Source organism: Sorex fumeus, unplaced genomic scaffold (assembly GCF_029834395.1).
Source record: "Sorex fumeus unplaced genomic scaffold, SorFum_2.1 ptg000026l, whole genome shotgun sequence".
Classification (NCBI taxonomy): Eukaryota; Metazoa; Chordata; class Mammalia; order Eulipotyphla; family Soricidae; genus Sorex; species Sorex fumeus.
The window spans coordinates 11,409,960-11,432,645 of NW_026606083.1; the positions used below are offsets into that span (position 1 = coordinate 11,409,960).

The 22,686-nt window shown below is 55.2% G+C and overlaps 2 protein-coding genes across 2 annotated transcripts in view; both read left to right on the plus strand.

Moving 5' to 3' along the window:
• Positions 1-22,686, plus strand: part of CDC123 (cell division cycle 123) — a 312,575-nt gene that overhangs the window by 197,255 nt on the left and 92,634 nt on the right. The gene's annotated exons all lie outside the window — the stretch shown is intronic.
• The window catches only part of CAMK1D (calcium/calmodulin dependent protein kinase ID), a 176,756-nt gene that overhangs the window by 144,207 nt on the left and 9,863 nt on the right, over positions 1-22,686 (plus strand). Inside the window, exons 4-6 of the mRNA XM_056114509.1 lie at positions 13,798-13,936; positions 14,684-14,810; positions 21,563-21,638. Coding sequence (XP_055970484.1) covers positions 13,798-13,936; positions 14,684-14,810; positions 21,563-21,638 — 342 coding nt within the window. The remainder of the gene's footprint in view (positions 1-13,797; positions 13,937-14,683; positions 14,811-21,562; positions 21,639-22,686) is intronic.

A 22,686-nucleotide genomic window follows, 5' to 3' on the forward strand; every position in this document is an offset into this window, starting at 1 on the left:
TCCTAAATAATTTATTTTGTGTTGTTTGTTATGAATAATCCACTGAAAATGATCCCAAGAGATTTTTCCCTAGAGGAAAGTGTATGAAGATTGTTGTGTCCCACCCTGGAGCCAGTGAGCCCTTGGATAAGGGATTACTAACATGTTGTTCCAGGTTGAGCCGTGTGCTGTATTATCGAGGTGAGTTGCTTTCTATGTTATACCCCATCCAACGTGGCATGCTACTCGTGGTACATCAGTGACGTAGAGTATGAGGTGTCACTTCAGGAATTCTAAAATTTTAAATAGGTTGATAGAGCTGGAGTTGAGTTTTTAACTGGATGGTGACTTTGGGGACCGGAGTTTTCCCTGAAGCTTGTTGCTCTCTTCCAAGATTTATTTGTGCGCTTCTGGATCGTGGGTCACGGGCGCTCTGAAGCTGGGAAAGGCAGCAGCGGCTTCTGCTGTTTGGCCGGAGCCCAAGCGGCCTTCCCTGGGGGCTGGGCTTCCCCTGAGGCAGTTCAGTCCAGCATCCCTCCTGTTGGCTGCATTTCCCAGGTCCCACCGCCTGGAGAGTAGAACACCTCTTGGATGCAATGTTTGGAAGCAGCGTCACTGGTTCAGAACTCAAGGGCTGCTTCACCTCCGGGAATGTCGGCATCCTGTGGGCTCCAGCGAGACCCTGCCAGTCGTTGTCTCTGTAACTGCGTCCGAAGGCTGCTTCCTGGTTCATGGCGAGGCTGGGCGCCTGGAGAAGTATCTATCAGTCTACCCTGGTTATAGATTCCTACTCAGGCTCGGCCGTCACTGTCTGTTTCATAGATGGAAATGTCACCCTCTAGATGCCGCCAGTTACTGGCTGGATTCTACTCATAATTCTTGATGTTCTTCGTTATAGTTGGAATCAGCAGAATATTCTATTCAGTGGAACAAGTAGTTCCGGTAAAAAACGCTTTCTTGGGAAATGGGGAGAAGAGCTTCTGAAGTGACGTCCATCTCGTGGGACACAGCACCGGGCTCCAGCCTGCCCTCTCCGGCCATCCCGCGCCCACCTCTCAGACCCTGAGCTCCTGGGTCTCTGGCACAGCAGAGGAGAACTCCCAGCCTAGGATTTTGTTCCTGGCTAACGTTAGTGTCTGAGGCGCAGAGGGAATGAGAGGAGCCTGGGTTCAGGACAGCAAACAAAAAAAAACAGCAGCTTCCCTGGGCCAGCCGTGGCACAGTGCCTATGCAGGATGAGCCCTGCTATACCGTGAGGCAGAGAAATAGGGCCTTGTCCGCCCAGTACTGGCCAACCCCGGAGCAGAGCCACAGGGAATAAGGTGGGTCAGGGGCCTTTCCAGGCCCTAGTTTCCAGCAAACTCCTTTGGGTTTTTACAAATGTCAACAACACGTGCTGAGAGCAAGCAGTGCCCTCCTGGTCCCCATGACACCAGGCAGGGAGCAGAGGGCTTGTGACAAGGGAAGTACTTGTCATCTCTAAAAAATCCACATTCTGGTTCTGGCTGCCGGGCACGAGGAGGGTCATTTAGGAAAGATTCTTAGGAGAATCAACTTGGGTCTTTGTTTTGTTTGGGGGTCACACCTGGAGATGCTTAGGGTTACGCCTGGCTCTGCACTGGGGAATTACTCCCTGCGGTGCTCAGGGGACCACATGGGATGCCGGGGATGGAGCCCGGGTCAGTTTTGTGCAAAGCAAATGCCCTCCCCACTGTGCTATCACCCTGTCCCCTAGCTTGGGTCTTCTTCCATCGTCTCCTCTAAGTTCTGGGCAAATCTGCACATGATTCCTACACCCTGCTTAAGGGCCCACCTCACACGGGCCCTAAGGAAACCTGTTATTGCTATAAATTATATTGAATTCATTCCCCCCGCCCCCCATTTCCCACTGGAAGGTGGTTTCCAGTAAACCATCTCTAAAATAGACTGTTCTACTATTTAGTGCTCGTCGCTTACTTACTGTCTAAAAGAATTGTCCCTCCCCCATCTTATTCACTGAAAGGCTAAACTTAAGGGATTTACAAATTAAAAAGAAAAAAAAGGAAATGAAATCTCTTCAAAATCTGCTCAAAGATGACAATGATTTTATTTAACAAATTGACATCTGTAGCACTGTAGCACTGTCCTCCCGTTGTTCATCGATTTGCTCAGAGCGGGCTCAAGTGTCCATCATGAGACTTGTTACTGTGTTTGGCATATTGAATACGTAAGGGGTAGCTTGCCAGGCTTTGTTGTGCAGACGAGATGCTCTCAGTAGCTTGCCGGGCTCTCGAGAGGGGTGGAGGAATCGAACTCCGGTCAGCAGTGTTGGCCGCTTGCAAGGCAAACACCCTACCACTGTGCTATCACTCCAGCCCAAATTGACATCATCTTTGTATTTTTGAAAATTGAGATTTTAAAAAATGCGCATTTTAGGGATGCATTTTCAGGCCATTTCAGAATATAAATGATTGCACCCAGTCTCCAGCAGAGCACCAGTTTGCTGCCCGGGGGTTGCACTCCACCTCAGCAAGGCAGGCACTCCACCACTGAGCTGTCTGTCCCACCCCGCCCCCCGGCTGTTCTCAAATAACCCCCAGCTTTGCACACACAAACACACACAGAGACACGCCCACACAAACACAGACACGCCCACATACAGACACAGACACATATCCACATACAGACACAGACACACACACAGACAGACACATATACGCACAGAGACACACATACATGCACAGAAACACATGCAGAAACACACACACAGAATGACAAACACACAAAGACACACACAGACACACATAGACACACACACAGACAAACCCACAGACACACACATAGAGACACGCAGAAACACACACACACACACACACACACACACACACACACACACACACACACACACTGTGCTGTCGTTACTGTGCCCAGCAACAGTGGAAATGCCCCCTGAGGAAGTCTTGCCCGTGGCCTTCGAGCGCCCTCTAGTGGCCGAGCAAGACAAACCCCCAGGGCCTGACTGTCTTAGGAAGACCCGGAGGGCGCGCTGAGAGGGGACACCTGGGGGTCACTCATTTGGAAACTTCTTGACCATTTCCAGGCAAGGCGGGATCCCTGCTGGAAGGCATGGGCACAGGAGGGCCTGGGGTTCCCACTCAAGTCTCCGCTTTGGTCCTAGCCAGGAGCCAGTGGAAGGCTCTGCCCTCCGGAAGCTGTTGGAAGCCAGCAGAGATGGGATGGGCGTGTTCTAGCCCTGGCACCGCTTGGCCCTGAGCAGGCCCAGCTGCGACTCGGAGGCCCCTGGGCAGCAGGGCCCTGAGCACGTGCCCTTGACCTGAGCTGGAAGCATCACCCCGGCCCCCTGAGCACTGCAGGGGGATGTCCCCAAAGGGGGAGTCAGGGGGAGCAGGTCACCACATGTGGTTCAGGCACGCAGGCCCAGAGGTGGACAGGCCGCGTGGGCAGAGGGACAGCAGGACCTGGACAGTGTCATGTGGACGGTTACACTCAGGCTCAGAATGGGGCTGCAGAGTCTGAAGGCGGGCACCTGCTGCCCTCTCCCTCTCTCTCTTTCCCTCCCTCTTCCTCTCTCTTTCTCCCTCCTTGTCTCCTTCCCTCTCTCCCTCTCTGTGTTTTTCTCTCCCTCCCTCCCTCTCTGTCTCTCCCCCTCTCTCTGTCTCTCTTTCTGTCTCTCCCTCTCTCTCTCTCCCTCTCTCTCTCTCCCTCTCTCTGTCTCTCTCTCTCTCTCCCCCTCTCTGTCTCTGTCTCTCTGTCTCCTTCATCTCATTGTGAATTGGGTTGGGGGGACACAGGTGCTCTTGGGTCGTGGCTGCAGTCAGGACACTGTGCGGTAAGTTTCCTTTGGAATCAGAGGCAGTTGAAAGGGGTGAGGGAAGAGAACTGGGTGCCAGAAGTCTCTCGCTGAGCTCCAGAGGCCACACACATGCAGCCCACTCCGAGCACACATACTCGTGGAGGGCCAGCGAGGTGGGGGGAGGCACGCCTGCTCTCCCAGTGAGGCAAACACTGAAAATCAAGAACCAACACCCCTTCCCCCACCCCACCCCCCCCCGCCTACATCACCCTGCAAACTGGGGAGGGCAGTTAGGACAGAGATGGGACCATGAGGACAATGATAGTTGGAGATGATCACTCTGGGCAGGAACGGAGTGATGGAAGGAGGGAAGGAGTACCATGATCTTTCAGTAACAGAATTGCAAACCACAGTGCCCACAAGGAAAGAGAAAGAACGCATGAAAGAGAGGAGAGGGGGGAGAGAAAAAGACAGAAAGAGAAGGAGGGAGAGAGAGGGAGGGAGGGAGAGAGAGAGAGTTGTTTGCCATAGAGGCAGGCTATGGGTAGGGGTGGCGGGAGAGAGATTGGGGACATTGGTGGTGAGAAATTACCCTGGTGAAGGGACAGGTGTCGGAACATTGTATGACTGAAACCCGACCATGAGCAACTTAGTCACTGTGTATCTCACGGTGATTCAATCAATAAAAATTCTCTCCCAGGAGAGAGCTTGAGAGACAGTGGCAAAAAAAAGAAAAGAAAATCATCGCCATGTTCTGGCTGTTCCATTTTCTCCCCGAATCCCACAGTGCAGAGGCCAGCTGAGGGGACAGGACAGTCAGCCTCCATCTCCCCTGCCTGTTGGCGGGAATGCCGTTAGGCTTCACCCGTGGGGAACAGTTCAGAGCCTGGGATGCACCGGCCCACCTCTGAGTCCCGAGTTCCAAGTCTCTGCTCCCGTGTCTGCCAGCCCAGATTGTCCGGATCTGGAAAGAGCCCAGGAACAATGAAGGAACGGAAGGTGAGAAAGAGGTGTGGCCCCTTCCACAGCGGAAGGCAACTCAGCTGTGAGGAAAGCGGGTACTGGTTACAGGGGCCTCACCTGGGCCACCTGCCCTATGAGTGCTCACGACCTGCAGAAAGTACACAGAGAAGCCCAGGGCTGCTGAGGTACCGCGACCAGAGGCTCTGTGGGCCCAGGTGGTGGGGCCAGGCCAGGCCTTCCCCACCCAGGGTGGTTCTCTCTCAGCCCAGATCTGCACAGGTGCAGGCGGGTGAGGCGTCACACCTTGTATTCACCTGTTGGAAAGAACTTTCGGTTGACAAGTAAGGGAGAGCAGCATGCTGACGGACACGTCAGCCCCTCAGCATCCTCTCTCCTTCCCCCAAAACCTGTTTTTGTCCCGTCCCGACCCCTTTCCCCAGCTCCCTGACCTTCCCCTCCCTCACCCCCTAGTTAAACATCATGATTTATAAAATTGTCCATCATGATTTGTTCCAGGCATTCGATGTTCCAACCCCAGTCGCACCACTCCATCACCTTCCCTCCATCATTGTCTCCATTTTCCCAGCCACCCCCTCCCCCAAGCCTTTCCCACCATCATTTATTTTATGTTGCTTGTTATCATTAGACGGCTAACAGAATAATCAAGACATATTTCAGTAAAAGAGCATTTGTGAGATTGTTGCATCTCACGTGTGGACATTAAGCCCTTAAGGTCCCCTAAGGTCTGAGGGTCCCCTAAGCTGTTGTTGCAGGCTAAGCCTTCGGTGTGGATGTTTTTGTTAGGCGAGATGAGTTGGCTTCTACCTTGCCCCCCATCCAATCTGCCGTGCTCCTGGGGGATGTCGGTGTTGCAGAGTTTGAAGATGTTGCACTCTAGAAAGATCCAGAATAGTTCATTGGTCGGTCTGGCCTGAGGCTCAGCAGTGACTGGGGGCGTGGGGCGGCTGTCGGGCTATGTGAAGGCAGAAGCCGGCTGGTCCCACTCCAGGCTCACCCGGGAGGTCTCAGCCAGAGCAGGGATCTGAGAAATCCTTGCCGCTGGTCGGTCTTGAGACTTCTTTGTGAGTCTCTGGAACAGGCCGGTAGAGGAGTTTAGCCGGCAGCGGGGATGGGGGAGGTGGGGGGTGGCTGTGGGGCTCAGAAAGTGCAGGGGGGCGAGGGAAACGGCCCAAACTCACTCCAAGAAGCTCTGCTCGGGGCTGGAGGGTTAGCACAGTGGGTAGGGCGTTTGCCGTGCACGTGGCCGACCCGGGTTCGATTCCCAGCATTTCATATGGTCCCTCAAGCACTGCCAGGAGTAAGTACTGAGTGCAGAGCCAGGAGTAACCCCTGTGCATTGCCGGGTGTGACCCAAAAAAGCAAAAAAAAAAAAAAAAAGAAGAAGTTCTGCTTGCTGGCCTCTTCCCAGAGGCCAAAGTTGGAGCGTTGCAGCCTCCTGTCAGTGACCCATGCCCCCCCACACACACACACACGTTTGACTCCAGAGCTGTGTCCTCCTCCTCCTTCTGCAAGACCCCTCCCGAGCCGTCCACGTCACAGCCAGTGGCAGGGCCTGGTGGTCTCTTCGGCCGGGCCATTTCCTCTGTGTGTGGAAGCCACATCTTCGTCTGCCCATCCACCAATGGGCTCTTGGATTCGCTCCAAGCCTGGGAAGCGTTTTTGAAGGACAATGTGTGTCAGCCAGGGAGAAATGGTGTGTTCAGGCTTCCCTGCATCTGTCGCTCAGATGTTCCAAGTGGATGCCAACCCCCAAGTGACAGTGTCCCCAAACTGAAAATAATGGACTCGTGAGGGAAATCCTTCGAGCTGTCAAACCGGCAGAAAGGTGGATATAAACTGACAGTTGAACCAAGATATTTATACACTAGCACTCACAGGAAATAAATCATGGCGGAAAAAAAAAAAAAAAACAACCAGTGGGAGTTAGAATGGAATTCAAAGAGCGTTCAGTGACACATCGGGCATGTGCTTAATATAGGGCATTTTAAACCAACAAGTACATAATTTTCATGCTTACAATTATGAGCCTCAGAAAACATTCAGTGTATCCAAGTCAAACACAAAAATAAGTAAACAAAAATGTGAAAAGGTTACACCGTCATGAAAATGGAAATGCCATTTGTTTGCAAAGAACCCACTGGCCTCATGTTTTTCCGTAGTCTCAGTATTCTATTGGGCTTAAATTGTGGCTTAAGGAGACGTAGCTTTTCTTTAGGAGTGAGTCTTTGTATGGGTCTTTTAAGTACTTTGAAAAATTGCAGTCTGGTTTTCTGTATGCATGCCAACTTTCGGGGCCAATTTATACTTTAACAATGAACTAGGAAAGTAATAATGGGGAACTCTTAACTGCTTTTTCTTTGTGTTGCCAGTAAAGTCAGTATAATTAGACTCATGGAAGAAGCTGGGTTTTCCTCGTGCAAAAAAAAAAAAGCAGCATTAGCAAAAGAAAGAAGGACATATTTGCAGTAACTGGTTCAGTGCTGGAAAAGTTGGAGTAATGGAAGTTTTAGAAGAAAAGTTGGAGTGTATTATTACAAAAAAAAAAATCTTTACCCACAGTCATTACGTGAAATTTTGGAGTCATCTCTCCTCCTTCCTTGTGAAAGTAATACATGTACATTTTTCAACAAGAAAAAAAATTATTACAGAGAAAGACATGTTCTATATTTGGAGAGACCATGTGCTAAACCCATTAACAATTCCAGCGCGGCCTGAAAGGATGTATTAAGTACTAAATTATCTTTATTAACAGTGCTCAGGATTGAAATCTTAATTTATTCAGAGCAGGCACTGGATCTTCCCCGTAGAGGCCCTTGTTTCTCTTACAGTCGAGCCAGATAGACCTAATTAAACCCATGCATCATCTCAGCAAGCCAGAGGCTTGTGGGGGGTTGGGGTGAGTCCCAGTTTGCCATTAAATTGAATCAACTGTCTCCTTATTCTGTGCAGGAAAATACGGCCTTAAGTACCGAGTACCACGCCGGCATTTTCTCACTTACGGCTACGGTGTCTTTCAGAGCAGTCGCTGGAGTGGGCCAGCGGCTGCTCCTGCCCCCGGGGTGGGGTGGGGGGCGCAAGGGCAGGAGCCCCCATGGGGTTTCCCCAGCTCTGGCTGGTTCCATGGCGGGGGAGGATCTTCATCGGGCTCAGGGGCCACCAGAGGGCTCCCTCGGGCTTTATAAAATGATACGCCCGGGGAAATGATGGGAGTGAATGAAGCCTGATGCCCAGGTGGCGGTTGTGAGGGCATTGGTCCCGGTCAATTTACAGGGCTGGGGTGGGTCCACACGCTGGCCTCACCACCGGGGCCTGCTTGATCGCCCCTCTGGGATTTCAATTGCTTTTTCTTTTTTTCATTCAAAGTTGAAATAGTACATGTCTTGTTTCTTTTTTTCTCTCTCCTTCCCTCCCTCCCTTCCTCCCTTTTTCATTCCTTCCTTCCTCCTTCCCTCTTTCCTCTCTCCTTCTTTCCCTCCCCCCTTCCTTTCTCCTCCCTCCCTCTCTTCCTTCTTCCCCCGTGGGATAGCCTGTGACTGTCTCCCCTATTCTGCTGACTGGTCTCCCCTGAGACCTTCCCTCCTGCCCTGGGGTCCGCTATGTTGGCCTCCCGGGCTGGGCTGTGTGGATTCGTGTCCTCTCCTGTCTGTGCCCACTTTGTCGCCTGTGCCTTGGGTGCCTCATCCAAGAGAATGTCCGGGCGCTTTCCCCCTCGACTTCTTTGAGGACTTTTTCCACTTGAGATTCTGCATTTAAGCCTTTAGTCCATGTCAAGGGTGTTTTCATGATGGAAGATAAGAGTCTCCAAGGCCAGCGGTGGCGGAGCCAGACACTGGCGGAAGCAGCTGGTACTTGTATGCATGAGACCTGGTTATTATTCGCAGTTCCTATAAGTCGCAGTGACTCGAATAAAAGAATAACAAATCTTAAAAATAAAGATACGGGTCAGAAGTCATTGTTTCGTGTTGGAGTACAAGGAGCTTAGGTTTATCAGGTTAATCGCATGTGGATGTCTTCATGTCTTGGAGAGCCTGTGTCTCCACTGTTGAGAATTTGTGACTCCGTTGTCAAATGTTAGCCTTCACCTTACACGCGGGGTTATCTCTGCGCCCGGTTCTATCCCACCGGCCCGTGTCCCTTGCGGTGCTGCTGCCTCTTTGGACTGCTCCGTTACCTATTTGAAAATCTCACTCTGTGTTGCTGACAGTTTTGCTTTTCTTTCTTGGGCTGTTTTTGGTATTTGGGAGGCCTTGGTTGGTTCCATATGAATTTGAACTTTGCCCTCTCTGGTTCTGAAAAAAAAAATAAGCTACACGCTGTTGGAATCTTGAGGGGATTGCATAAGATAGAGATGTAAGGAGATGATGGAAGTCACCTTTGACTTCCAGTTCAAGAACCTGGAGCTTCTCCTGGCTACTGGGCTCATTGCTTCAGCGTGATTTTTGATTTATTGCCATGGGTTGTTTTCGCTGTACACGTTTCTCACCTCCATTGGGTCAGTTCCTATGTGCTTGAGCCTGGTGCTGGCTGCTGTAATCAGATCGTTCCTAATTTGCTTTTGGGGGTAGTTTTGGAGAGTCCATCGCTGGTGGACGTGAATGCGGCTAGTTTCTGCGTATTGATTTAGAACCCTACAACTTGACCAAATAGACTGTTTTGTGAGGCGTCTTCACACTTCCACAGACAAGACTATGTCATCTGCAGACAGTTTTACTTCGTCTTTTATTTCTTTTTTTCCCAAGACTTCAAGTACTGCACTGAAGGGAAGTGATGAGACAGACACACTCACCCCTCCTCGCCGTAGAGGGCGAGTGTCAGCTCCTGCTGGCACATACAGCCGCTGCGGCACAGAGGCTAGTCCTTCCTGTGTTTGGTTTGCTGAGGGGTTGGTTGGGTTATTTTTCACTTTCGTCTTCATTCTTGTGGTTTGGTTAGGGTTTTAGAGTCCCCCCAGCCATGCTCAGGGCTTACTCCTGGCTCTTGGCTCAGGAATCACTCCTGGTGGTGCTCGGAGGACCATGTGGGGTCCCGGGGATCGAACCCGGGTCAGCCACATGCATGGACGGCCAGCACCCTCCCTGCTGACCTGCCGCCTGGTGCGTCTGAGGGATGCTGGTTCACCAGAGGCCTCCTTGTCGGCTGCAAGGGCTCCTGGTCTCTCCGAGTCTCTTCACCGCGGGGATCTGTTAGTGTGTGTCCGATATCCTGTGTCTCAGGGGTCAGTGGCACATGATCCTGGCATGTGAGCGAGCCTTGCCAACGTCCCCAGAGTGTGGGGGTTCTACATTCTCCAGGCACACACACGTGGAGGATTCCCTGAGTGTCCTTGTCTGACCTGGGCATCCAGGCAGTCCTGGCTTTGTGGAATGAGTGTTTAACTCATTCCCTCTCCTGCTTCTTTTTGGAAGCGTTTGAGAATTGGCGTCTGAGTCTTCTCTAAATGGTTGGGGTGTGCCCAGCAGGAAGACCAATTCTGGCCCCGGATGCTTCTGTGCTGGGAAGTTCCGGGGGCTGATTCCAGCGCCGCCCATGATGGGTCTGTGCAGATTTCCTGCTGCTGCGTGGTCAGGCGCCTGCTTCTAGGAACATGGCCCGTTCTTCCGGGGAAGATGGGAAGTCAGCCCCTACGTGCTCCCTGTGGTCTCCCATGCGCCATCTGGGAGGTGTTGGGGTGCATCCTGTGGATTCGGGCGGTGATGCTCTTCACAGCCACACTTTGTGGCTGGTCCAAGACGTCAGGGGCCGGAGTTTACGGCTGTGTCTGCCATCCCCAGGTGGAAGCGGGGAGCAAGCAGGCCTGAGCCCCAGCCACTGTGTGTTAGCCTTGCTCACACTCCAGACTGTAGACACACCTCAAGAATCAGCTCTGGCCCCGACACAGCTTTCGCTCTGTCCGTCTTGCCCTTCCTCCTTTGGCAAATGGTTTTTAGCTAACCAGCATGTTGGTTTGGGCGGTTACCCTAGAACCAATCTGTCTTAGTGACCAGAAAACAGTTGCCCATTTCAATCTTTAGGGGTTTGGTGGTTGTTTTTTGGGGGGGCGGGGGGAGGGAGTTGTTTGGTTGGTTGGTTTTGGCTTTTGGGCCACACCCAGCGATGCTCAGAGCTTTCTCCTGACTCTGCACTCAAAAGTGACTCCTGGCGGTGCTTGAGGGACCGCAGGGGATGCCTGGGATTGAACCTGGGTTGGCCGAATGCAAGGTTAACACCCTCCCTGCTGTCCTATCACTCTGGCCCTTGTCTCAACCTTTGGATTTGGGTCCCCCAGAGCATGTGGCTGAGAATCATCCCCAGGAGAGCTTCTGAGCAGGAACATGCCAACGGCAGTGGGACCTCAGACTCACAGGGGCAGCTTATGAGAGACAAGACTTCTGCAGATGCCATCTCCCGAGGCTCCTCCTCACCCCGGAGAGTAGATCGGGAAGGACCTTGGCTTTGCCCTTTCAGATGCTCTGAGGAGTTGCCACTACAGTGCTCTCTGGGTAGCAAGACTGTCCAGAAAGTACTTCCAACACCCAGCTGGGCCCACAGAGACAGCACAAGGCCTCCTTGTGCATCTGCCTTGCCTGCATCCAACCCAGCCTCAATCCCCAACACCACATACGGGCCCCGTAGCACCTCCAGGATTGATCCCTGAGCACAGTCAGGAGTAAGCCTTGAGCAAAGCTGAGTGTGGCCCAACCCTCTCCCTCCCCACAGTCTCCTAAAATAAACAGGCAGCTGGTGTCCCCTGTAAGGAAGATGCCTTTATCTGTGACCCTAGGCCACTCACTGTCCCACCAAATCATTTGCCTTGGGAACCAAGATGCAGGCTGCTCGTGGGACTGAGAACATGTAACTCAATGAGGACCAAAGGGGTCCTTCTGGGTTCGTCTCCACAGTCCCCAGCCCCGTGGCCCCCGGGGTCCCTGGAAGCAGAGGAAGCTCTGAAGAGCCTTCCTGCCGCCTGGGTGCTGATCCACACCCGGGCGGGTGCCCGCAAAGGGCCTCGCACTGTCTCCTGGCCGTCGTGCAGAAGCAAAGCCTTTAGTTAAATAGGGCGGTGGTGCGTGGTCAGCAGGCGTGGCTGTGCCGGCGTTCCTGGCGAGCCCCTTCCCAACCTCTTATTAACCTCCCAGCCTTGCCACCGCGCGGTGAGTCCCAAGGGGGCTTCTCCTCTCTGCCAAAGGAAACAGCTCTGTGGTCCCAGCCAGAGCCTGGCACCCAGCCCAAGTGGCCTCCCGAGATGTGACCGGGAAATGACAGCCTTTCCAGCCTTTTTCTGGAGAGTGAAGCCGCTGGGGGAATGCAGAAAGGAAGAGTTCCAGGAAGTGTTTCTTTGGGGTGGCCTGGCGGCATTGAGCAGGATTCCACTCCTGGGTTTTTCCGTGGTTCTGTGGCTGCTCTGTTCCGTGGCTGCTCTGTTCCGTGGCTGCCCTTGGCAGCTCCTGCTCGGTCAGCCTGCCGGGGGTGCTGTATCTTTCCCCTCTCTCCTTGGGTCGAATCAGAGCCCAGGCAATGCCCTTGGGAAGCTCTCCAAAGCCAATGCAGTGTGTCTTGTCTCCTGGAATGTACCAGTTCCTTCTGCAGGGACCTTAGGAAGAACTCCGAGTGAGACGGTCTCAGGCAGGCCTTCATGCCTCTGGGCCTCAGGGTGGACATATTGAACAGGTCTAAGTACTGAGTGACGCCGGGTGAGCAGTAGACGTGGCCAGTCCCACTGCCTGATAGCCGAGGCATAAAGGAATCTGGGCATGAGCGTCCTGTCTATCTCAAATACGTGCTCTGGGCAGGAGGTACAGCAGGTGTGACGCTGGCCTTGCACACAGCCAACCTGCCTTAGATCCCAGGCACCCCCTCCAAGCACCGCCCAAGCACCCCAGGCATTGCCCAGAGTGATCCCCGAGTGCAGAGCCAGGAGGAAGCCCTGAGCATTGCCAGGTGTGGCCCCAAACAAACACAAACATGTGCTCTTTCATATTTTGTAAAAAATATCTCATTACCAGGGCCAGAGCAATAATGCAGCCAGGAGGGCGTTTGCCTTGCATGCAGTCAACCTGGTTTGATCCCTGGCATCCCATAGGGTCCCCGAGCATTGCCAGGAGTGATTCCTGAGTGCAGAGCCAGGAGGAACCCCTGGACATCCCCAAGTGTGACCCAAGAAAGGGAAAAAAGACTCTTTACTCAGGTCTGGGGAGCAAAACGAAGGTTCGTTCTCACAGTAGGGCTACAGCTCCGTGCTTTCTGCACTTTCTCAGCCCCTTTCAAGTCAAGAAGGCTGGGAAGGTTTGTTTTGTTTTGTTTCTTTTTGGGTCACACTTATGGGGTTACTCCTTGGCTCTGCACTCAGGAATTACTCCTGGCGTAATTACCTCCCTATAGGATGCTGGAAATCGAAGCCAGGTTGGCCGTGTGCAAGGCAAACGCCCTCCCCACTGTACTATCACTCCAGCCCCTGAAAAGATTTTGACGCTGAACAGCAGCAACAAGAAACCCTGGGCCTGGCGGGCAGGCCACGCCCTGCACCTGTGAGCTGAGCCGGCCGGTCACTGGGGACCACGCAGCAGCCACACGCTGGGGCTTGGCGGCGTTTGGCTCTCGGTCACTCGAGCAGGAACGTCTTTTGCCCACAGCCTAGAAATGCCTCATGCCTTGTGGACGGCCCCAGGCACTCAGTAGGCGGGCACCAGCACTGGCACAGCCAATCACGGGTTCCGGGGCTTATGTCACACGGGGACCTTCAGTGCCAGGGGTGACCCCCGGGCACATCACGGCTTCCCGGACAAGGGGGCTGTTGGGGCCAGCTCACGCCTGAGGCCTGGGTCTGGGGCTTCCCCCACTCCTGTGCTCCATCTGGCAGCCCCGAATTGTTCAGATCTTGTTTGCTTAGTGGAACGTAGGTCCCCTGCCTGGAAACCATACCCCAAAGCTTCTCCTGAGTAACGGGGGGGGGGGGGGGGGGGGAGGAAATCGGATGTAGAAGTGGCCTCACATGTCGAGACAGCGCGGACAGCCGGGGAGGAGGCAGATGCCGGCAGCTGCCCATGGGGCTCTTTCTCTTGCAGTGTGTCTGGCGGGGAGCTGTTCGACCGCATCGTGGAGAAGGGCTTCTACACGGAGAAGGATGCCAGCACGCTCATCCGCCAGGTGCTGGACGCCGTCTACTACTTGCACAGGATGGGCATCGTGCATCGAGACCTCAAGGTGAGTGTGGGGGAGGGGCTCAAGTGGCCATGAGGTGATGGCATGCGGCCTGGGGACCCACTTGAGTCTCATCCACAGCAGTGTTCGGGCGAGGGGAGGGGGTCCAGGCTCCCACCATGGTGGAAGAACCCGGGGCAGGGGTGTGGCATGGCTTCTGGGGCGCAGGGATGAGAGTCTCAGTGTGTGCCCACCAGCCCGCAGTCCTGCCCTGTTCAGCCCTCATGCCTCCGCACATAAGGGAGTCGGTAGGTGGTACAGGGAGGGGAGGAGGCGGTGGCCAGCACAGGTGGGGTGAGTTCCCCCTCTAGGGCAGGTTCTGTGCTTGTCCCCCAGAGGAATTGGGGTTGACCGGCCCTTCAGCACCCTGCAGGTCCCGGGCACCTGGGCACGGCCCCGCACACCTGTTTCGGGGGAACTGGAAAGAAATGAGGACCCAACACGGCCCGGGAGAGCAGGGGTGCCCCCAGAGGGACACGGGGTGGCCTTCAGGCTCTGCACCCAGCCCAGCAGGGACGGGGAGTCCCCTGGGGCCAGTCCTGTTCCAAGCCAAGCACAGTGACACTCCAGGGACGTCCACACTCAGTGACCCTCAGTGACCTTCACCCCAGGAGCAGGTCCGGGAGGGAGACAGCGCCGCAGGGAAACCGCGTGCCCCTTCCCGCATCCCCCCGCCGCAGCCATCTCTGCCTCTGCCCCGGGAGCGTGGGGGTGCGCTGGTCCCGGCTGAGTCCCGCCCCTCCCCTGCAGCCCGAAAACCTGCTGTACTACAGTCAGGACGAGGAGTCGAAGATCATGATCAGCGACTTCGGCCTGTCCAAGATGGAGGGCAAAGGTGACGTCATGTCCACGGCCTGCGGCACTCCAGGCTACGTGGGTAAGCGCAGCGTGGGGTGTGTGTGTCTGCATGTGTGTGAGCGCGTGTTGAATGCGTGTACATGCCTGTGAGGGAGCGTGTGCTCTCGGGCACATGTGCGTGTGAGGATGTGTTTTGTGTATGCCTGTGTGCTTGCTTGTGCCCGTGTGCTGCGTGCTTGTGTCTGCATGACCATCACATGCTGTCTGCATGACCACCTCCCCGTCATCCGAAGCAGGACGTGTGGCCCCTGGCCCAGCTGCTGGTTTCCCTGCAGGAAGCAGAGAGAGAGACTGAGCGGCCTGCGTGAGGCCATGGGTGCTTGTCCCTAGACCTTGGAGTTGGCCGGGGAGAACCCCACTGTGAGGCAGCCCGGCTGCAGGCCACAGGCTGTTCTGGAAGGTTCCAGGCTTCTGAGCCAGAACCAGCCGTTATCTCTGTTTCCCAGTGAGCGGCTGCCACGTGGCCGGATGCCGACACAAGCCAGAGCTTGGCAGTGGCTGGATGAACAAAGCAGGAGGGAAGATAGGGAGGGATGGGCAGAGGCCCAGACATGGCCCCACTCACCGATGAGCCATGGGTGCTCGCTGTGAGAGCCCAGGAGGACACATGCCCGGAAACCAAAAACCAAAGCCCAGAGCTAGAATCGGCTCAGAGTAGACGTGTGTGTGTGTGTGTGTGGGGGGGGGGGGTTGGAGGGAGGAGGACACTCTGTGTGTGTGTGTGTGTGTGTGTGTGTGTGTACCTGCCCAAGGGGGTGAATGTGAGTCTGTGTGCATGGGTATGATGTGTGTGTGTGTGTGTGAATGTGACTCTGTGTGTGACTGATGACTGTGTATGAGTGTGACTGTAAGTGTGGGGGTGGGGGTGAGTGTGTCTATGAATGTGTATAAGTTTGTCGCATAGGTATGTGTGCGTGGGTGCATGTGTGTGTCCATGAATAGAAAATGTGTAAGAATGTGTTCATGGTGGGGCTAGATCTATAGCACAGCGGGGAGGGCGTTTGCCTTGCACGCGGCCGACCCGGGTTCGATTCCCAGCATCCCATGTGGTCCCCTGAGCACCGCCAGGAGTAATTCCTGAGTGCCTGAGCCAGGAGGAACCCCTGAGCATCGCTGGGTGTGACCCCCCCCCAAAAAAAGAATGTGTTCATGTGCATGAGTATGTGAATATATGAGTGTGTTTGTGAGCGAATGTGTATTGTATGGCTGTATATGTACAGTAATGTGTGTTTGAGTGTGTGAATGTGTGTACATGTAAATGTGAGTATGGGTGTGAGAGTGTATATGTGCATATGTGTGCATGTGTGCACGGGTGTGTGTGTGTGTGTGTGAGTGCTTGTGTATGGCTGTATGTGTGCATGAATGTGTGTGTGAGTGTAAGTGTGCGTCCTGTCGCCACACTCTGCTTGCTTAGGAGCAAGCAGACGGCGGACACATGCCCCAGCCCCGGTGACAGCCAGAGCCACACCTAGGCAAGGGGTCGTCCCTGCATCCTTCTGAACCCTGCTCTGCACACACACACACACACACACACACATGCACGCACACACACGAACACATGCACACACACACGCACACACATCAGCAGTCTTGGTCCAGCTGGGGCTTTACTTTCCTGAGTTTCAGCGCGTTTCACCGTGTTCTGTCAGAATGGAAACGGAGACCAGCTGGCTGCATTCTCGACTTATCCCTGCCGGCAGAGGAATGTGTTTCGTTCAGTGGGGCAGTGTGAGGGCTCGCTGTGGGGTCCGAGGTCAGGATGAGCCTTGGAAACCCGGGGTCCTCCCGGCTTGTAGGGACTGAGCCCACATTTGGTGGCAGCTGCCCTAGGGGCCCTGGGTGGGGCCAGGCTGAGATCTAAACACGCAGCCCCAGCACTTCACTGAGGCTCTTAGGGTCTCAGTTGAACGCGTAGGTGAGCTGGGTCCCTTCAGGGAGCTGGATGTGGGGGTGAGCTGGGTCCCTTTGAGACAGTCCTGGGCTCCCCTGTGATGTTTCTAGGGTGGGGCGTCTGCGTCTCCCCTGTCCTCCCCTTGTTCATCGATTTACTCAAGCGGGCCCAGTAACATTGTGAGACTTGTTGTTACTGTGTCTGGCATATCGAATACGTCACGGGGAGCTTGCCAGGCTTTTGCTGTGCAGGCGAGATACTCTCAGTAGCTTGCCAGGCTCTCCAAGAGGGGTGGAGGAATCGAACCCAGGTCGGCCATATCAGCCGCATGCAAGGCAAACACCCTACCCGCTGTGCTATCGCTCCAGCCCATATGTCTCCCCTAAGGATATAAAAACCCACCCTTCCTGGACCTCAGCCCCCAGTGTCCCTGGGCTCCGTCAGAGCTCCCCACACAGCCTGGCCTGCCACCTCCCCACAGCCCTCTCAACCCCACCTCCCTGGGCTATTGGCTGCCTCACATGCCCTGGAGCTCACGCAGCTGCTGTGGAATCAGGACTGGGCGACCCCAGAGATGTCTCTTCTCCTCTCCGCGGGCATCTCCACAGGTGCCCGAGCCAGCGCTGGGCGGTGAGGCCGGCCCTAGGAGTGGCTGCTGGCTACTGACCACATGGCTCCTGGCTCTGGCCAGAGAGCACTTGTCAGCCTGTGGAATGTCCCCGTGGGTCTCTCAGCACCTGCCTGGGATGGATCGTCTCCGTTTCTTTGTGGGGAGAGGAAGAAATGGCGTGGTTTGGAGCATAGTCCCTGTGTCCTTTGCTTTCTCTCCCTGCCCTCCTTCCTGCCCCCTGAATTCCAGCCGCTCCCACACTTCTCGGGGCAGCTGCCCTCTGGTTCCACTCCCCTGCCCAGCCCATCTGTATCCCTAAGGCAGGGGTGGGTGGGTGGGTGGGCATTGGAACATTGGAACGGGGGTCCCAGCTGCAGGGTCACTGGCCGTGATACACCTCCGCGGGGACCTTTCGTGCGTGTGCTAAGTGGGTGAGCTCTCTTTAGCTCTGTGTCGGGCGGGGGGGGGGGACACCGCACCTCCAAGGGGAGGCAAGAAAGAGCATCTGTCACTCCTGTAACCCACAGGCGAGGGGACCCGCTCTATGTGGAGGGCGCATCCCTCAGACCCTGTGTCAGAATCTTAACCTCAGAGTCGTTCCGCCCCCCCCCCCCCCCACATCCCCACCCTGCCAAACCCTCCCACCACTCTGGGTGGGAACTGCCCTTCCTGGGAAAGGGAAAATGCTTTGCCCACATGATGGGGACCTAGGGAGGGTGACACCCCACCACTTTCCCCTGCTCTTGTCCCAGCGTTTTAGTGGGGGGTGGACGAAGGCACTGCCTGCTGCATTCTGAGGCGGGGTGAAAGGTTTCCAGAGCTGTTTATTTATTTATGTATTTATTTATTTGCTTTTTGGGTCACACCTGGCGATGCACAGACATTACTCCTGGCTCTGCGCTCAGGAATTTCCCCTGGTAGTGCTCGGGGGACCCTATGGGATGCTGGGAATTGAACCCGGGTCAGCCGTGTGCAAGGCAACCGCCCTACCGGCTGTGCTATCACTCCAGCCCTGGAGCTGTTTCTTTTAGCACCTTCTGGAGGGCGGCCTGTTCCCAGGGATCTTGCTCTAAATCCACGTCCAGCCCTATTCGTGTGTGGAAGAGTCTCTCCACAGAGGGCCTGTGGCCACTCTCCTGGCAGCCACCCACTTAGCTAGATGTCTAAGCTCATGTTCCAGGAGCGTGAGATACTTCTCCCTGCCCCCCCCCCCCCAAATCTCCAGCAGCCCCTGAGACTGCCCGGGATCAACAGGGTGCATAGCGGTTTGGAGGATATCTTTGACTCAGCGCCCTATAGGGTCCCCCGAACACCGCAAGGAATGATTCCTGAGCGCAGAACTAAGAGTGACCCCTGAGCATCACTGGGTGTGGCCAACATATCCAAACAAACAAAACCCAAATGCAGTGATGCCTTCTGACCATAGGGAAGCTCTTCCCTGGGGCGCACAGGGTGAGCTTCCAAAGGCTTTGCTGCCTTCCCCTTAGTCTGTATGTGTGTGTGTATGTGTGTGTGTGTGTGTGTGTGTGTGAGAGAGAGAGAGAGAGAGAGAGAGAGAGAGAGAGAGAGAGAGAGAGAGAGAGACTGTGCCTGCTCCCCGAAGCTCTCAGTGACAGCTGAGCTCTGCAGAGCTGCCATGGGAGTCTGGAGCCATCTCCCCTAGAGGACGGTCCAGTAGAAGGTTCGAGGGAAGGTTCACTGACCAGCCCTTGGGCAGATACAAGGACCAGACACTGGGCCTGCCCTCCAGCCATGGAGTAGCTGCTGTGTGGCCCTGACACCTGCAGTGGAGGGGGAACCCAGCCTTCCTGCCCCAGGTCACCCCCACATGGGGGCCCGCCTCCGCCCTGCTCTCTGCACCTCTACAGAATGGGCTTTTCCCACGTCCACAGGAAGAGCAGTGGGCGGCCCCTGCCACCTTGCATGTGCCAGTCAGCCCTCGGGAGGGGGGGTGTGTCCACTGCTCCCCAGGGCTGGGGCAAGCCCCGGGACTGTGTCAGGAATAAGGGCTCTCTGGGCTGTGGCATGGAGCCTTTTCCTGCTCTGCCTGGTGGCAGCCCAGCCAGAAAGCCCTCTGTGACTGCTCTTGGCCAGGACCCTTTAAGAGGCTGCGGGTGAAGACCCTGCCAGCCTCCACCTCACACGCCCTGGGCTGTAGACCGTTACGAGGGGAACTTACTTCTTCGGGATCCTGAAGTGCCTGAGCATCTCCCGGAAGGGTTGGAGGGGGCAGGAATTCTGAGGCACAGCTTTGAGACCCCCCTGTCACGCCCCATGGCCCTGAGAGACTGCGCCCTGGGTCTCTTGGGCCTGGGAGCTCATTTGTCTTGTGTGATTCTGAACGTGGCCGCCTTCGAATCACTGGGTCCTTCCTACCAAGCAGCATGAGGCCACAGGGCTCAGGCCACTTCTCCAAACGGTCTCCGGAGCTCGGAGCAGGACAGACGCTAGTGCTCTGTGACTGAAGGGCACCGGAAACAGCCCCGACCAGGGACCCGGCAGACCTCCCCTCCCCTCTCCTTGCAGGGCTGTGCCCCCTGGTGGCCACGCGCAGTTTTTTAATTTAGATTTTTATTAGTGAAACACCCTGAGGTACAGTTGTAGAGTTACAAATTTTTGTACTTGGGTTTTTGTTCTATAATGATCAAATACCCATCCCTCCACCAGTGCCCATTCTCCACCACCTCTGATCCCAGTATCCATCCCATCCCCCGTTCCCCCCCATCCCACCCTGCCTATGAGGCAGGGCATTCCCCCTTGTTCTTTCTCTCCTTTTGGGTGCTGTGGTTTGCAAAAGAGGCATTGTGTGGCAGTCATGTTCGGTCTAGAGTCTACTCTCAGCACGCATCTCCCATCCTGGGAGGATCCTCCCAACACCCTTTATTCGGTGCTCCCTTCTCTATCTGAGCTGCCTTTCCCCCCCAGCGTATGTGACTGGCCTCCAAGCCATGGAGCAAACCTCCTGGAACTCCTTTAAGCAGCTATTTTAAATGGCGTAGTTGGTCATGTCCAAATCATGCCCAGAAGAGCATTTGATCCCAGAAACTAAGCAAAACAAGCATTAACCCCAAAACCTGGCGTTAACCCCAACCTCTGGCATATGTCATTCGGTCTCCCCGTGGGTGAAGACAGCACCCCCAGGTTAGGTTGCTCTGGTCTCTGGGTTCTGAGCACAGTGAGGGGCCGGGCCTCCAGTCTCGGTTAGAGGACCCCGAGATTCCCAGGCTGCCACTCGGACGCAGACCAGACCATCTGCGGAGGAAACCAGAAACGTTGGGCAGAAGCTCTTCGATTTGCAACCCCGTGTGGACGCCCTGGAATCCCTTCTCTGCTATTTCCAGCGAACATCCTCGCTACTGAGCCAAACCAGAAAAAAAAAATGTCAAGCCACATAATTAATGTTATACAGTTTATGTAAGCAGAAAAAGCTCATAGTTTTAAAATTACGTGTGTCGTCTGCGACTGCAAGAACAGCTTTGCTCCATGTGGCATAAACACCGGCCCAGCCTTGCCGTGTGTCATCGACGGTCTCCTGGCTGTGTGCATTCGGCACAGATGTGTGTGGCGACGCCTGGGAGCCCCCTGTGGGGGACAGGGGAGGGGTCCCATGCCAGGAGCCATGTGGGAGGAAAGGGGCCCCTGTCCCGAGGAAGGACTGATACTCGGGAGTGGATGGACCAGGAGTGGAGGAAAGGGGAGACCAGAAGGATGGGTCACTATCCCACCTCTCTCCGCCCCCCACACGCGCCTTAAAGCAGGCCCAGGCGGGACCTCAGAGTCGGGGTTTAGAGTTAGGTATGACCACTGCTCACCCAGGGATCAAGGGAAGCTGAGGGACAGCTTCCCACACACTCCACAAGGCCCAGACGTGCTTCCTGAAATGGGGTGGAGGTGGAGTCACACCCCAAATCCAAAGAAATGGAGATTCGACAGTTCTGAACTCCTGAGTACAATTTACTTGCTAGTGTCTATAGGTGGATCGACTGGATTCCATTGGTATCCACACACACATGTGCACACACATACATGCATACACGCACACACATGCACATGCACACGCATATGCACACACACACATGCACAACACATGTAAACACATGCACGCACACTTTCTCCTGCTTAGGGCAACTCCAAACCAATCAAACAAGCTTCTGCCTTCGCCCTTTGAAGCCTGCATTGAGCCTGAGTCACAGCAAGAAGTAGGAAGACCTGAGGCCCATGTGTCCCCAGCACTGATGTGTCACCCCCGTGTCTCTCTATCCTTTCACAGCTCCCGAGGTCCTTGCCCAGAAGCCCTACAGCAAGGCTGTGGACTGCTGGTCCATCGGGGTGATCGCCTACATCCTGTAAGTTCCTGAGCCACTCGCTTCGTGGGCCGCACCTTTCCACAAAGCTCTCGTTACGGAACCCACGTCACACTCCTGACCCCTCCCCCTGGAGTCAGGGTACCATGCAGGGAGGTTCCCAGGGCAGGGTACTGGATGAGCAGGGCAGGGTATTGACCGGGGACCAACACCCCCAGTGTGACCCAGCCACTGCCACCAGCCAGATGTCTGTCATTGTCATTTCTAACTGGCAGCTTCTCCCAGACCCATGCTCTGTTCCTTTGTTCTGATCTCTCTGCTCCCACATGCCACTTTCCTATGGGCTGAGGCCCGTGGCTGTGGGCGCTGAGTCCCTCCCGTGGGCTGAGGCCCGTGACTCTGGGCGCTGAGTCCCTCCCATGGGCTGAAGCCTGTGGCTCTGAGCACTGAGTCCCTCCCGTGGGCTGAGGCCCTTGACTGTGAGTGATGAGTCCCTCCCGTGGGCTGAGGCCTGTGGCTCTGAGCGTTCTGCCCCCCTGGTGCTCAGTGACTTGTGTGTGGTTCCAAGTGCAGCAATCACATTTCTCTTGGGCCGATGCACATCCCATCATGTGGCTGGATGGTGCTTCCTCTCCCACCTTCTTGCCGTGGCCACGTGGGTCAGTGCTGCCTGTCTGGGTCAGGGAGACCAGTTGCTTCCACGGATATGTCCAAGGTGGGATCCTGCTGTTTCCAAGCACCTTTCATGCTGCCTCTTCACATTCCCGGGTGGCGTCCCAAGCTTCCAATATGACCACCACTCGGCAGACACTCAGACTGGCCACTGGAGCCGGAGAGAGAACATGGCAGGTAGGGCACTTGCACGCGGCCGATCTGCATTTGGTCTCCGGCATCCCATATGGTCTCCTGAGCTCATCAGGGGTAATCCCTGAGCACAGAGCCAGGAGTAACCACCCGAGCACCGCTGAGTGTGGCCAAGAACAAAACAAGACAAAACACTAATGGTTGTCGCTGGTGTGAAGGGTGTTGCGTGTGGGCTCTCTGCTCTCCTCGGGCCGGGAGGCTGTTGGACGTCAGGCACATGCATGAT